At 44.1% G+C, this 17,536-nt stretch overlaps 1 protein-coding gene across 2 annotated transcripts in view; it reads left to right on the forward strand.

Moving 5' to 3' along the window:
- The first annotated feature begins 12,754 nt into the window (after positions 1–12,754).
- LOC120943254 overlaps positions 12,755–17,536 on the forward strand; it is a 55,090-nt gene continuing 50,308 nt past the window's right edge. For both annotated transcript variants that reach the window (XM_040356457.1, XM_040356458.1), the window contains exons 1-2: positions 12,755–12,842; positions 16,255–16,351. In XM_040356457.1, coding sequence (XP_040212391.1) covers positions 16,294–16,351 — 58 coding nt within the window. In that variant the 5' untranslated portion in view covers positions 12,755–12,842; positions 16,255–16,293. The remainder of the gene's footprint in view (positions 12,843–16,254; positions 16,352–17,536) is intronic.

The raw sequence follows: 17,536 nt of genomic DNA on the forward strand, positions 1-17,536 counted from the left end.
CTTCTTTTTCACAAAGAAAAATCCAGCCCCTGCCGGGGACGAGGATTTGCGAATGTGACCACGGGACAGCGCCTCCATCACGTACTCCTCCATGGCCTCATTCTCCGCAACCGACAGTGGATAGACCCTGCCGCGAGGAGGAACGGCACCAGGTTGTAACTCTATGGCACAATCATAGGGGCGGTGCGGAGGTAGGGCAACTGCGCGTACCTTATCGAATACATCCCGGTACTCCTCGTATTCAGGAGGCAACAGAGAGTCCGAGGAAGTACACAGCAACTTGACAGGCCCATGGATGCACTTAGCCCCACACTGTGGTGACCAAGAGAGGATCTCGGCCGATCTCCAGTCGAAAGTCGGGTTATGCTTCTGGAGCCAGGGGTACCCCAAGACCACCGAGTAGTGTGGAGACGAAATAACTTGGAAGCAGACCGACTCTCTGTGAGCGACACCAATGGCTATCCCCACTGGAAGGGTCTCATGAGTCACGTGTGACGGCTGGAGGGGTCTGCCGTCTATCGCCTCTAGAGCCAGCGGGGAACCTCGAGCCTGTAGAGGAATGGAATTGGCGGCAGCGAACTCACCATCAATGAAAAAACCACCAGCACCAGAGTCCACCAACGCCTGGGTCGTCACCGAGCCCCCGACCCAGGAGAGGACAACAGTGATCAGTGGTTTATCAACACGGGAAACCGGGGACGAGGAGACTCCACCCAAGATCTGCCCCCGACAGGATCTCAGGTGCGAGCGTTTCCCGGACGGTTCGGACATGCCAACCGAAAATGCCCACCGAGACCACAGTACATGCATCGGCCCTCGCGTCTCCGGAGTACCCTCTCCCCCTCGGACAGGCGAGCAAACCCCAGCTGCATGGGTTCACCCCCAGACAAGTCAACACCAGGAGGCGTGGGAGGAGAGGGAGGCACGGGTGGGACAGCAAAAGTAGGCGCCAAACTGTTAGGAGGCCTCCGCAGGCGCTCCTTAAAGGAAGGTCTCTCCCTGAGTCTGGTGTCAATCAAAATCAGGAAAGAAATAAGAGCCTCGAGCTCCACTGGTAGGTCCTTAGCTGCAACCTCATCCTTCAAGGCATCCGAGAGACCATGAGAGAAAGCAGCGACCAGAGCCTCATTATTCCAACCTACCTCTGCTGCCAGGGTACGAAACTCAATGGCGTATTCGGCTACGGATCGTGAACCCTGTCTGACGGACATAAGGAGCTTCGCAGCAGAGGCGGCGCGAGCCGGCACATCGAATACCTTCCGAAGAGAAGCAACAAAACCGGAAAACTCGGCAACCACCGGATTGTTGTTCTCCCATAAAGGGCTGGCCCAGGCCAAGGCCTTGTCCGAGAGCAGCGAGATCAAGAAGCCCACCTTTGATCTCTCAGTGGGAAAGGCATGTGGCAGCAACTCGAAATAAATGCCCACTTGGTTAAGGAAACCTCGGCACTGAGTTGGCTCTCCCCCAAATCGTTGTGGAAGGGGGGCAGAACCGGACATACCCCGAAACACCGCAGGCGCAACATCAGGTGTCGGGGTAGACTCTGGCGCAACAACCGGAGCGGCAGTAGGAGCGGGCCCAGGAGCGACAACCGACCCATCGGCAACGGGAGCGACATGAGCCGTGCGTTCAAGCAGGGTTTGCAACGCCACGGCGAACTGACCCAACAGGGACTCCAGCTGATCAAGTCTGGCAACCAGCGTGGGTAGCGAGGATGGCTCTGTACCGTCAAAATTCATGGCTTGGTCCTAATGTTACGGAACCATGAACCAGACGTACAACAAGAGATAAGTGAAAATAAGAAGGCTTTATTGAAAATCAAGCTGTAAAGCAAAAGTCCAACGGATGGTGAAACCAGAGGTCAGGAACCAGAAGGGTAGTCAGACGAAGCCAGGATCAGGAACCAGCAGGGAAGTCAGACGAAGCCAGGATCAGGAACCAGCAGGGAAGTCAGACGAAGCCAGGATCAGGAACCAGCAGGGAAGTCAGACGAAGCCAGGATCAGAACCAGAAGCAGCAGCAGTCTTAGAAGCATGTGCACACAGGAGGACCAAGCAAGGAACTGAAGTCACAGACCTCCTATATATGTGAGCCAGGCATCCAGCTCCTCCCAGTGGGAAGGAGGAGCCGCAGGGTGGGAGGCTACAAGAGACCTAGAAACCAAGATGGCCGCCAGCACATGTCAAACGAAGGAGACAGGAGAGGGGTAAGACCATGACAAAGGGCGTACATGTACGTCCCCTTTAAGAAGCCCAGCCGTGGGTCGCGAGCGGTCCGAAGCTCCGTGAGCGCGCCCGCGGGACCCGCGGACCCGATCACCGCCGGTGTCCCGCGATGGGGTCACAGGAGCTGAAGAACGGGGAGAGGTGAGTGTAAACACACCTTCCCCGTTCTTCTCTGTGGCAGTGGCAGTGATCGTCTGTTCCCTGTCATAGGGAACGACGATCAGTGATGTCACGCGTACAGCCACGCCCCCCTACAGTTAAAAACACACATGAGGTCACACGTAACCCATAAATCGCCCCCTAGTGGTTAACCCCATCAATGCCATTGTAATTTTCACAGTAATCAGTGCATTTTTATAGCACTTTTGCGCTGTGACAATGGCCCCAAAAATGTGTCAAAATTGTCTGATGTGTCCGCAATAATGTCGCAGTCATGAAAAAGATCGCTGATCGCCGCCATTACTAGTAAAAAAAAAAATATTAACCTCCCTGGCGGTATGATTCTGTCTGGAATTACGTACTAAAAGCGGTACAATTATTTTGCAAGGAAATTTGGCGTTTTATACTGTAGGCCTGCAATTCTTAGGAATAACTCATTTAAATCTGACCAAACAAGAGTGTAGTAGGCATCCCGGGTATGATTTTTTTTTAAAAACAAAATTATAAATTATAATATAATAAATAATTATAAATAATTATAACAAATAATAATATAATTATAATAAAAATTATTCAATAATGTAATCAACTTAAAATCACTGAAATTTGCTCAGTTGTCGCTGTCATTACTTTTATTTTTTTTATGACGAATTTCCCCACAAATCGCTATCGCACAATTCTGCAAGTGATTATAATTTATTATCACTGTTTTCTAGCTGCTCTAAAACCATTTTTCACATAAAGGGACACTTTTGGTTGCTATGGACAATCTACAGTTTGCAGGCAGAAAGAACAGTTTTTATTATATAAAAGAACATGCAGGACACTGGGCAGACCACTAGGGACAAGGGGGGTGTGTATTTTTTACATACAGTACTGTAATATATAAGATTACAGTATACTGTATGTAATGTGTTTGTTTACTTTTTTGAATTTGTCATCGTAACGTCGCAGGGAACGGAGATCGGCGGCACACGGGGACACTTTGAATCGAGCGAGGACCCGCTCGCTCACACAGCGGGGATGCATCGCTGGATCCAGGGACAAGGTAAGTAACTTGTCTGTGGATTCAGCGAGCAGGTAAGCCGCGTCGCTGCACGCTCTGCACTGCTACCCCGAGCGTGACTCGGGGATACCGATCCTGGCATGGAAAATCCACCCCGAGTCACGTTCGGGGATACCGCCAGGGAGGTTAATAAAAATGCCATAAAATTATCCCCTATTTTGTAAACGCTATAACTTTTGCGCAAACCAATCAATAAACGCTTATATCGATTTTTTTTACCAAAAATATGTAGAAGAATACGTATCGGCCTAAACTGAGGTAAAAACATTTTTTTTTATATATTTTTTGGGGATATTTATTATAGCAAAAAGTTAAAAATTATGATTTTTTTTTAATTGTCGCTCTATTTTTGTTTATTGTGCAAAGAATAAAAACCTCATAGGTGATCAAACACCACCAAAAGAAAGCTCTATTTGTGGGAAAAAAAGGACGCCAATTTTGTTTGGGAGCCACGTCACACGACTGCGCAATTGTCAGTTAAAGCGACACAGTGCCGAATCTCAAAAAGGGGCCAGGTCCTTAACCTGCATAATGGTCCGGGTCTTAACCGGTTAATTTGTCAATGTATCTAAATCTGCTAGTCCATCTAACAAATTTTAACACTACCTGGGGACTTTCATGGATGCAACTATTAATACATTTAACAACTATCAATCTGTAAACATGGGGCCAGATTCACATAGAATTGCGGCGGCGTAACGTATCACATTTACGTTACACCGCCGCAAGTTTTACGGGCAAGTGCAAGATTCACAAAGCACTTGCCTGTAAACTTGCGGCGGCGTAGCGTAAATCCGTCCGGCGCAAGCCCGCCTAATTCAAATGGGGCGTGTATCATTTAAATATGGCGCGTTCCCACGCCGAACGTACTACGCATGCTCCGTTTTGAAATTTCCCGCTGTGCTTTGCGCGAAATGACGTCGCACCGACGTAATTTTTTGAACGGTGACGTGCGTTATGTCCTTTCCTATTCACGGACGACTTACGCAAAAAAAAAAAAGTTTTAAATTTGACGCGGGAACGACGGCCATACTTTAACATGGCAAGTCTAAATTTAAGCCAAGAAATAGCAGCTGTAACTTTACGCCGGGAAAAGCCGACTAGCGACGATGTAAGAGAATGCAACGACCGCGCGTACCTTCGTGGATCACCGTAAACAGCTAATTAGCATACCCGACGCGGAAAACTACGCGAACTCCACCCAGCGGGCGCCAAAGTATTATACCTACGATCCGAAGGCGTACGAAGCCGCACGCCTGTCGGATCGAAGCCAAAAGCCGTCGTATCTTGGTTTGAGAATTCAATCTAAAGATACAACGCGGCAAATTTGAAAGTACGCCGGAGTATCAGCAGATACTCCGGCATACTTTTTCTGTGAATCTGGCCCATGATTTTTAATAAATAAAATTCAAATTTTATTGACAAATTAGCAAAAAATCCATTGGATAAAAAAGTGTTATACAACGTATCAACTCAATAATTATATATAACTTCATGATAGTGATTCCATCATATGTTCACCATATCAAACATGATCCCCTATAACATCAACATTTCTGTATTCTATGGTCCAAAGGTGAATATTGTCAAATCTTAATTGATGGGATCTAATATCGTGTTTCACAGAACAGGTCCACCTCCCCAGGAGATATGAAAGTTATGGGTTCTACAAATACAGTATATAACCATTTGCCGATTACAAGTATAAAAATAAATGTAATAAAAATTCCAGTATGTATACCATAGTGTATACCATAGTTACCATGTATACCATAGTTTGTAGACACTATTAGCTGGATTCATGTACAGTTACGACGGCGTATCAGTAGATACGCCGTCGTAACTCCGAATCCGCGCCGTCGTACATTTAAACGTATGCTCAAACTGAGATACGCTAAAATGTTGCTAAGATACGACCGGCGTAAGTCTCCTATGCCGTCGTATCTTAGCTGCATATTTACACTGGCCGCTAGGGGCGTGTACGCTGATTTATGCCTAGAATATGTAAATCAGCAAGATACGCCTATTCACGAATGTACACTCGACCGTCGCAGTAAAGATACGCCGTTTACGTAAGGCGGTTTCAAGATAAACCACCAAAAAGATGGCACAGCCAATGTTAAGTATGGACGTCGGACCAGCGTCGTATTTTTCACGCTTTACGTAGTTTGCGTAAGTCGATTCAGAATAGGGCTGGGCGTAGGTTACGTTCACGTCGAAAGCATTGACTATTTGCGACGTGATTTGGAGCATGCGCACTGGAATACGTCCACGGACGGCGCATGCGCCGTTCGTTCGAAGCGTCATTTACGTGAGGTCGCGATTAATTTCCATAAAACACGCCCACCTCTTCCACATTTGAATTAGGCGGGCTTACGCCGGCCAATTTACGCTACGCCGCCGCAACTTATGGAGCAAGTGCTTTGTGAATACTGCACTTGCCTCTCTAACTTGCGGCGGCGTAACATAAATAACATACGTTACGCCTGCAGAAAGTTAAGCCGCCGTACGTGAATCTACCTATATAACTTTTGTGCAAAACCAATCAATTACACTTATTGGGTTTTTGTTTAACAAAAATATGCACCGGTAAAAAAAAAAATTGGACAAAGTTTTCGTTATTCGGAGATTTGGATGTATCCGAATTTCCACGTTACAAAAGTAACAAATTTAAACTAATCTTAAATAACGGAACGAAATTTGTACGAAATTCGATAACAAGAATAGAATAGGATAGAATAGAAAATAAAGGAATGGAATATATATAAAAAAGAAAAGAATAGAACAGAAAATAAGAGAATATACAGTGCCTTGAAATTTTCCACATTTCGTCTTGTATTTTTATTGGGATTTTATGTGATAGACCAACACAAAGTGGCACATAATTGTAAAGTGGGAGGAAAATTATAAATGGTTTTCAATTATTTTTTACAAATAAACATGTGAAAAGTGTGGCATGCATTTTTATTCATCTCCCCTTAGTCAATTCTTTGTAGAACGACTATTTGCTGCTATTACAGCTGCAAGTCCTTTTGGGGATGTCTCTACCAGATTTGCACATCTAGAGAGGGACATTTTTGCCCATTCTTCTTTGCCAAATAGCTCAAGCTCTGTCAGATTGGATGGAGAGCGTCCGTGAACAGCAATTTTTAAGACCACAGATTCTCAATTTGATTTAGGTCTGGACTTTGACTGGGCCATTCTAACACATGAATATGCTTTAAACTACACCATTCCATTGTAGCTCTGGCTGTATGTTTAGGGTCGGTGTCCTACTGGAAGGTGAACCTCCGCCCCAGTCTCAAGTCTTTTGCAAACTCTAATGCCTTGTACACACGATCGGAATTTCCGTTGGGATAAACTCCGACAGATTTTTTCAGACGGAATTCCGTTCAAGCTGTCTTGCATAAACACTGTCAAACCAAATTCCGACCGCCAAGAACGCGGTGACGTACAGCACTACGACGAGCCGAGAAAAATGAAGTCCAATGCTTCTGAGCATGCATAGACTTGATTCTGAGCATGCCTGTTTTTTTCTCCGTCGGAGTTCCATACAGACGAACGGATTGTCGGATGAAAAAAAATTTCATCGGAAAAAAAGAGAACATGTTCTCTTTCTAAGTCCGTCGGAATTTCCGAAGGAAAAACTCAGATGGGGCACACACACGTTCGGAATATCCGATGAAAAAATTCCGTCTGACTTTTCTTCTAAGATCCTGTATTTGGCTCCATCCATCTTCCCATCAACTCTGACCAGCTTCCCTGTCCCTACTGAAGAAAAGATTCCCCACAACATGATGTTGCCACCACCATGTTTCACGGTGGGGATGGTGTGTTCAGGGTAATGTGCAGTGTTAGTTTTCCACCACACATAACGCTTTGCTTTTAGGCCAAAAGTAAGGAATGGCTGTTAGGCCAAAATAAATAATTATTATTCACAATTTCACAACTGAGGGAGCGGCATGAGAGCACATAAACTTTTGGTCAGTTGTAATACTGATGCACTGCAATTCACCAAAATAATTAATGACCCATGCAGTATTTACCCAGCCCCCAAACGGGAGCATTTCCACATCCACAAAAGAAGCTTTTAAAAATTAGGTTTCGTGTATTAATAATTTCAAAGCCCCATAACCCAACACATATGTTATTGCACAGGAGAGGCTTGATTCTAGGCTTAAATTGTATGTTTTTCTCAACTGTCACCCAGCTGTAGAAAAATTGGGCTTGGGTGTTGCCCAAACACCATAACCAGACAAAATTCCTACTGCAGAGCACAGGATAGACCATTGCAACAAAAATATTACAACCTTTGCAACTGCTTAAAGTGGAGGTTCACCCCTACAATATACTTTTTCCCCTTAGCTTCATGCTCGTTTTGTCTAGGGGAATCGGCTAGTTGTTTTAAAATATGAGCTGTACTTACGGTTTACGAGATGCATCCTCTCCGTCGCTTCCGGATATGGGCTGCGGGACTGGGCGTTCCTATATTGATTGACAGTCTTCCGACGGTCGCATCCATCGCGTCACGATTTTCCGAAAGAAGCCGAACGTCGGTGAGCAGGCGCAGTATAGAGCCGCACCGACGTTCGGCTTCTTTCGGCTACTAGTGACGCGATGGATGCGACCGTCGGAAGCCTCTCGGAAGACTGTCAATCAAGAAGGAACGCCCGCTCCCGAAGACCCATACCCGGAAGCGACGGAGAGGATGCATCTCGTAAACCATAAGTACAGCTCATATTTTAAAACAACTAGCCGATTCCCCTAGACAAAACGAGCATACATCTAAGGGGATTGTTTGAAAAAATAGATTAATGGGTGAACTCCAGCTTTAAACAGCTGGAAGAGTGACAGGATTCCTTGCATGTATTTAATCAGCAGCATCTGCATCAGGGGCCTGGTAGTTGTCCCCTATTGCAGGACTGATTCGTTTAAAAAAATGTCAGCTGTTCAACAATGTCTGTTTGTCACAAAATCTTCACATTCAAAGAGCACACTGGCAGCAGGGCAACCAAGCAGCTCAATTGCATACTCGGCAAGCTCTGGCTAGTTGTCCAGCTGTGTGAACTTGTAGTCCAGGGGGTCGCCTCTTCAAAGGCTCTCTACATCCACTTTTGACCCAAATGATCAGCTACCATGTGAGATAGACACTGTGGAGGTGCTTGCAGCAGACAACCCTGTGCTGTGGACTGAAACATTTTTTAAGGCACCACTCAGGTGTCCCCTTCTCCACAGCGCCTCCTTTCGCCAACAGGAGGCTGTTTTATGCTGTGTTCCCTCTGCAAGAGCAGGATGAGCCATGTACTACTCCTGGGGGTTTGGGAGGCATAAAAAACCCACCCTTGGAAAGTTTCCCCATGTAATTTTCAGACACAATGCCCCTACAATAACCTTACTCCTCCTCCTCCTGTGCCTGCGATGGCCTCACATGGATGGGGTCTACATAGATGATGACAGAAAGTTCTCTTCTTCCTCCTGCTGCTTTGCCTTGTGTGCCCTGTCCATGATGCCGCACAGTGTATACTCCATCAAAAACACAACTATTACAGTGTCATGCTTTGTCATGGCTCACCTTTTTTGACATCTTCTTATACAATGACAATGCAGAACATGCATTCTGTATAAGCAGCCACTGATGTAGGGAAAATAAACCCCTCAGCCTATTATTGTGCCATACTCACACTGCTACTCGTTGATGACCCTCTACTTCATGTGCAGTCACTGCAGCATGGCCAAAGTCAATTTCCCCTTGATGGGAGTATCATATATTGGGCAGTTTGTGGGCAGGTGGAATTTCCTCAGAATATTTACCAGCTGAGCAATGGCTGGATAGGAATACTTGAAATGGCTACAAACTCTTCTGGTTTTCCTCAGATGATATTGTAGGACAGGGTACTTATCCATGAACCACGGCACCTCTTGAGCAGCCTCTGGAACCCTCATAGGAGACTGGTGGTTCAGAGGATGACTCAGTGGAGGAGGACATTGAGGAAGTGGTGCAGACAGCTCTGCCACTGTCACGGCTAGAATGAGTGTCAGCATAACAAGCTCTGTAAGCCATGTCCTGCATCCTTTCCAACTGCCAGCAGAGTCACCCAGTGAGAAAGCAAGTACTAGCAAGTATTACCTGTCCCTGTACTTGCACAGTCCAGCAAATACTATCTGCACTTGTTGGACCATGCAGTCAGCAGCAAGGTCCATTTGACCACAGATAAATAGTCCAGCAAGTACAGGTACAAGTAAAGCAACATGAATACATTGCCTTCCATGTGATGATGAAGTGTAGGGGTGGCTTTTTCCAGCAAAGAAATGGCAGCTGGGATTCTGCCACTGCAGTACAGCACATTTTAAAAGTTCCTAAAATGGGCAAATTTCACCATCTGAGAGGGTTTGGAGTTGTAAATGCAGAAATTTGGTCAAAGCTGGCTGGTGGGGTGGCCAGGGTATATTTTCAATTTTCCTCTAGCAGTTTGGTAATTTTCCTGCTCAATGCTACAGCTGGTGGTGGGGTGTTGGCAGAATTGAAGCAAGGCTCTTGCCTACACCTACTCCTACTCTGTCTTGTCCCATACAGACCCTTTTTACTACTGGAGGAACCAAAGAGCAGACCTCTGAAACCACTTCTATACCGTCATCCCTATTGGTGGAGGCTGCTAAAAAGGCATGGTGCATAGTGGGGGAAAAAAGAATGTGAGGAGCTGGAAGGGTAGGGCCCTTTTCCGGAAGTGCAGTTTTTCTTGTTCTGCTCCCAATGAGTCACTCTTGAGTAGCCCCCCTCAGCCCCCTAATACTAACCTGAGCCCCATCTCGATCCAGCGCTGTTGCACGAGAGCCTCGGCTGTCCAGGACTCTCCCTCCTGATTGGCTGAGACACAGCAGCAGGCTCCTGTTTCTGTCAATCAAAGTCAGTGAGCCAATGAGTAGAGAGAGGGGTGGGGCTGAGTGGCTGAGTGGCGGTTCTGTGTCTGAATGGACACATAGAGCAGTGGCTTGGCTCGGGTGCCCCCATAGCAAGCTGCTTGCTGTGGGGGCACTCAGGCAGGAGGGAGGGGCCAGGAGCGCCAGTGAGGGAGAAGAGGAGGATCTGGGCAAACCACTGCACAGAGCAGGTAAGTACGACATGTTTGTTATTTGAAAACAAAAAAAAACAAGACTTTAATATCACTGTAAGCTTTGACGGAAAAAGCTGGAAGCTGATTGGTTTCTTTGCAAAGTTGCACCAGATTTTGCACCATGAAGTTTTAGTAAATAACCCCCAATGGTGCAAAAGAGTGGGTTTTTCCACTCAAGCAAGTATTAATATTTTTTCTCTTATGGCTAAATGTTGTATCTATGGTATCAGAGGGAACCCATGGAGAGTACAGCCCCTGAGTTTCTTGCACAAATCCATTTCATGTGCTTAAATATTTCTCAGTCAGACCTTTAGCCATAAGCTAAGTATACATGGAAAGAAACTTTTAGAATCTTAGCCAGGATGGATGAAGAGTACATCCATCGTGGTTCAGTATTTATTCAGATACTAAAGGGTTTCTGTTGTTAACTCATATTTATATCATACCCATGTACACTGGTGAACTGTTAGGAGGCAGCAAAACAATTTACCATAATGGGAGATGAAGAAGCTTTCATGTCACTGCCCCACCAAGAATCACTGAGCATGCCAAGGAGCCAGGTGGCAAAATTGGGGTTACCCCTTTTTTGGGGAGGAGACCCCCACCCAAGCAATAAAAGGTATGGCAAAAGGCTTGATACTTAGTGCTGTGTGGATACCAGTCACCATGGTTGGTGTGCCAAGCGGGTAGCACTAGAAGAGGGAGTCAGTTTGATTTTTTCAACTTTTAAATATTAAATATTAAAATCTTACAATAATTAAATTAATTTGGTCACCCAAAACTGAGCACAGATTTAACAATATGGATACAAGTCTCCACAGCCAATTACTGCACTTCCGTTGGATAATGTAATCTTTCTCTGTCTTAGCCTGGTGCATATGCAAAAAAAAAAAAAAAATGTGGAGAAAATGTGGCTTTCTCCCACTTATAAACATAGGGCCAGATTCTCATAGAATCGGCGGCGGCGTAGTGTAAGCCATTTACACCACGCCACCGCAACTTACTGGAGCAAGTGCCGTATTCTCCAAGCACTTGCTCCGTAATTTGCGGCGGCGTAGTGTAAATGGCCCGGCGTATGGCCGCGTAATTCAAAGGGGGCGGCTTGTATTCAAATTAAGCGCGCCCCCGCGCCGATCGAACTGCGCATGCGCCGGGCGGAAAAATAGCCCAGTGCGCATGCTCCAGCTCACGACGGAAAACGTCAATGACGCCGAAGTGAGCGTCATTGACGTAAAGTCGTATTCGCGAACGACTTAGTAAAACGACGTAACCGACAGAAAAAGACGACGCTGTCCCGTGGCCATACTTAACATAGCATACGACGGACCTTCGTAAACTTACCCCTCATATAGCAGGGGTAAGTTTACGCTTACGGAAACGTCCTAAATTCACTGCGTCGACCGCGCGTACGTTTCGGGAATCTCGCGTAAATAGCTAATTTGCATAGACGACGGGGAAAACGACAAGGCGACACCTAGCGGCGGGGAAAAAAAATTGCATTTAAGATCTGACAGCGTAAGAGCCTTACGCCTGTCAGATCTAATGGATATCTATGCGTAACTGATTCTAAGAATCAGTCGCATAGATACGACGGCCCAAATTAGGACTTACGACGGCACAAATGGCGTTGCGCCATCGTAGGCCCTTTGAGAATCTGGGCCATAGTGAACGTTGCACCAATCACTTTTTCCCATTCGTATATCAGATTCCCACAAATGTTTTTTTGAACGGGCAAATATGTGAAGCGAACATGCAGCCAATCTATTTATAAATGGGCTTGGAATACAGGAGGAGAAGTAGAACCCCTCTTTAAAAGAATAACTAAAATGACAGAATTGACAAAATAAAGGAATAAGACATAAAATAAATAAAATTACAGAACTGGTAAAATAATGGAAAAAAATTGAACTGAAAACTAATTTTTTTTACGTCGTCATATTTTATAGGTGATATTTTATTCAGTTATTTCTGAAGAAAAGGAACCCCTTCTTTCTGGAGTGCTATGACCTACTCACAAGGGTCCTATCTTTTAGACCCTCAGGTACAGGGCAGGGACAAAGAAAAGTACCTAAGGCCAGAGAATGTCCCCTGATGTACAGCACAAGCTAGGAATGCAGTGACACACGAACCAGCCTTTATCTGGGCTGGGCTATTTGACTGCTGTCCAAATAGCTAGAAGCTGTAACCATAAGTCAGGCTATAAGTACTCCCTATGTAGGTGACAAAGCACCAGTCTATCTGATTTCTTCTAAGGACAGGTGCACAGGACTGAAATCCAGAGTAAGTGTTTCTTCAATTCTCAATAGCTGCATTACCTCTACCTACCCAATCAATAAGCATTAATGGCAATGGAATGGATGATCCAGATAAATGCTGGACCATCACAATTTAAAAAAAAAGACCTTTTGTTACAAATGCATTTTTATTTTTGCAATTTTAGGGAACTAAAACAAATATTTGATTTGAAGTATATTTTTTTTACTTTATTAATTCTTAATTAAATGACATTTAAAAAAAAAAATCTTAATTGCTTATGGCATTATATGTACTTAATACATTTTTAGTTTATGTATTTTTGCAAGGAGCCAGGTGCCAAAAATGACACCATTGCTTTGTGGTTTGCATATTTTTTTTAAATGGGAGACCCCCTTAATGCACCACATATAATACCTGTTCCCTTCATAATTGCGTTAATATTTTATTTTAAAATTTTAAGCATTGTCATATTTTTACTACTGATAACTTGTATTTTGGCACTGGACATCTGTATGACTATAGATACCCACAAACATTAGATGGCAAGTCAGGTCGATCTAATGTATTTGTGGCAGCACCAAACAGCTTCGGAAAAGCATTCTCCGGGGTAACCACAACAAACAGGTTTGAAAATGAATTTCTATTGTTTCACCTGAGATAAGTAAAGAACTGGAACTGTCAACTATTCTCCAAGCATGAATTCCCCAAGGTGGAAGCTGGTCCAAAAGGTCACCAAAGACAATTGGATCTTTTGTGCACATTCAGCCATTGTCGATCTCTAAGGCCAGCTTAAACAATCAGTTCTGTCTAAATATCTCCTTTAATATCCCCTTGCAACTAAAAACAAAGTGTTTTACAATCCCCCTTAAAAACCGATCTTGAGCTAAGCAAGAAAAAATGTCGACAGAAAAAAATAAACAGCTAATTAAGATAAAATTCGGTTTACATTCTCTTATCTATATAATTTTATTTTTAAATTGTGTGTGCTGCTGCTACTATTCCAAGGCTATGTTGTGCAATTACAGAATTTTAAATCAGTTATGCTGCTGATCTGGTTTGAAACTTGTTCTACTACCGTTATTCATAGAGCCTTTTCCATATTTATAACAGTATGTGGATTCATTGTTGTTAACTATAATGATCTGTTTTACATTAATTAACATCGATACAGCTTTTATACTCCATTTGGGTTGATGGCAGAAATATAAATAATTTCACCCCAGTAACATTTCTAAGAAGGGTTGCGTTTTTGATTTAGAGTGAAGAAACAATTAAAGAAAATATAAATAGCCGCTCCCAAAGGTTTTTAGTTGTTGTGTAAGTGAAAACCTGTAGAGCATACACGTAGCACGTAAATAAAATGATACATTACTGCCTTCTAAAATGTTAAAATGTAAAAAGTTAGATGGTGCCCAAATACTATCATTGTGCAGTTTGGTTTGTATACTCAGAGCCGGTTCACACAGGGGCGGCACGACTTCGGGGGCGACTCGGCCAGGCGACATGAAGACAACATCTAAGGCGACTTGCAAAATTACTTCTGTATAGAAGTCAATGCAGGTCGCCCCGAGTTGCCCCCGAAGTAGTACAAGAACCTTTTTCTAAGTCGGAGCGACTTGCATCGCTCCTGCTAGAACGGTTCTATTCACTAGAATGGGACGCGACTTGTCAGGCGGCTGTGTCGCCTGACGAGTCGCCCCAGTGTGAACCGGGTCTCAGTAATCTTGCCTGCAAAAGGTTGCTATGAATTTGTTTAAATATAGATGCATTTAAACAATGTAATGATTTAGTTATATGCTGTGAATAGCCCTTACAATATAACCTTCTGCGATTTATGTATATTCATAACAAAAACACAGCTGAATAAGTTGAAGAAAGGACAGGCCCCAATGGCTATACTTGCTCATTTGAACCCGTATAGATTTTTGCTTAGAAACAGTCATGAAGTAAAAAGTCAGTGCTTTGCACCCCCTTTGTTCTTTGTTAAATGTGTCTTTCTAAAATAAGGTTTTTTTTTTGCCTTTAAAATGTGCAATAATGTTAGTTTTGGATGGTGTGGGGAAGGATGAGATCACCAAAAATTTTGCGTTGCTGTCTGTTTTCCATATTATGGGGAGAGACACCCTTTATTTTTTACTGATGACCATTGTCATCTAGTAATAAAGTGAAGGAAACCCAAAAGTTGTCCCCAGAACAAGGGATAAGGGGAAATCCTCTAATGGTGCCACTTGTTCTGGGGACAACTGTCTAGGGCCGCGTACACACGATCAGTCCATCCGATGAGAACGGTCCGAAGGACCGTTGTCATCGGTTAACCGATGAAGCTGACTGATGGTCTGATGTGCCTACACACCATCAGTTAAAAAAACGATCAAGTCCAACGCGGTGACGTAAAACACAACGACGTGCAGAGAAAAATGAAGTTCAATGCTTCCAAGCATGCGTCGACTTGATTCTGAGCATGCGTGGGTTTTTAACCGATGCTTTGCATACTATCCATCGGTTTTGACCTATCGGTTAGGCGTCCATCGGTTCATTTTTAAAGCAAGTTCTAAAATTTTTGACCGAAGGACAACTGACCGATGGGGCCCACACACGATCGGTTTGGACAGATGAAAAGGTCCTTCAGTCCGTTTTCATCGGTTTGGACCGACCGTGTTTACGCGGCCTAAGAGAGGAATTTACCTTTCACCTTGGGTTATTTCCCCTAACTTCCTGCTGTGTCTCTAGTACAGGAAATATAGGGAAATTTCCCAAATTGGAGACACAGAGTAAAAAATAAACAGGCAGGGATTTTAATCCTTTAAAACACAATATAAAAAATATTTTCTAAATAGGTTCCTTTAAGCTAGTGCATTGTTGGTTCACTTACCTTTTTCTTCCATTTGCCTTCTAAATGTTTTCTTTTCTTGGTTTTCTTTGTCTGAATTTCTCACTTCCTGTTCCTCCTCAGTAAGCTGTTCTGGCTGACTAACCCCCATGGATGATGGGGGCAAGCTTACTGAGGAGAAACAGGAAGTGAGAAATTCAGACAAAGAAAAAAAAACATTTAGAAGGGAAATCTAAGGAAAGGGTAAGTGCACCAACAATGCACTAGCTTATTAGCCTATTTAGAAAATAAAAACAGACCTTTACAACCCTTTTAAAAAATGAAATAAAATTACAGTTTTCTTTTAAATGCTTTACACATTTCTGTAGAATGGTTTTCCACAGTATGACAAAGTTACAGACATCTTTAGAAGTATATGGGCTCGGTCATGTTGGACCCGTTCCTTATTTTAATCCTAGATAGAATGTTCAGGAGTTATTTCCGCCAGTCCTACACTTACACTACGTTGATATAATCGTTCTAAATTGAGATTAGGTAACATGCATACCCCTGTGACAGTTATTCAACCAGTTTATATCAATAACTACAAATATGTTTACTCTACAGTAAAAAGAGGAGCACAGACACAGACAAGTGTCTGGTAGGATGGGCAGGATATCGGCCTCAGCTGTCCTTTTTTTAATATCAGGAATACTACTTTCAAGTAAGTTTTTTTTTAATTGTATTATTGTACTATTTTATTGTACTTTGTTAGACTTTTGTTTGTTGGAAACTAACCTGGCCTAATTATTAAAGTAAGGACTATAGAGAACTATGGAGGAATTAGTTATCTAGATGTTGGCTTGGCACAGGACTGAAGGGATATCATAAAATACCATGTTTAACGATATACTAGTGACTTGGATTTGCTGGGACTACATATACCTTATTCCCAAATCCCAAGCCTGTGTGCTCATTTAAAATATTATTTGAAACGTTTGGCACTTTTGTGACATTTGTTCTGTAAATAAAGTCAGTTTGAAAAATCAAATTCAGCTAAAAGACTAAGGCCCCTTTCACACATGTGACCGTTCATTTTATCAGTTCAGTAAAGTTTTTTCAAAGAGAATAACGGATGAAGTTTATATCAGTTTTTCAGCCGTTTGTCATACATTTTTACATCAGTTTTTTACATTCTTCAGCTAGAGTCCTTAAAGGTACAATTTTTTCCCCCTAAATAGCTTCCTTTACCTTAGTGCAGTCCTCCTTCACTTACCTCATCCTTCCATTTTGCTTTTAAATGTCCTTATTTCTTCTGAGAAATCCTCACTTCCTGTTCTTCTGTCTGTAACTCAACACAGTAATGCGAGGCTTTCTCCCTGGTGTGGGGTGTCATGCTCGCCCCCTCCCTTGAACTACAGGAGAGTCAAAACGCTCTCTACGTTGCAGATAGAGAAAGGAGCTGTGTGTTAGGCCCCTTTCACATGGGGCGGATCAGTAATGATTCGCCCCGTGAACCTCCGCTTACTCAGCGGGGATCGCTCCGTTGATCCCCGCTGAGCCAGCGGAGGACAGGGCGGTCCTCGCACACTGTGCAGGGACCGCCCTGTCTTTTCTCCGCTCTCCCCTATGGGGGGATCAGATGAACATGGACCGTCTGTCCGTGTTCACCCGATCCGATCCGCCAGACGGATGGAAAAGTAGGTTTTTCCTCCGTCACACTTTGGCGGATCGGAGCGGGTCGGATGTCAGCGGGCATGTCACCGCTGACATCCGCGGCTCCATAGAGGAGCACGGAGCGCCCGTTCAGGTCCTAAAAAATGGCAGGTGGACCTGAACGGGCCGCCCATGTGAAAGAGCCCTTAGGTCACCCATTTACAACCGTTTTTCCATAGAGGTGCATTGATGT

The sequence above is a fragment of the Rana temporaria genome, chromosome 6, assembly GCF_905171775.1.
Source record: "Rana temporaria chromosome 6, aRanTem1.1, whole genome shotgun sequence".
NCBI lineage: Eukaryota > Metazoa > Chordata > Amphibia > Anura > Ranidae > Rana > Rana temporaria.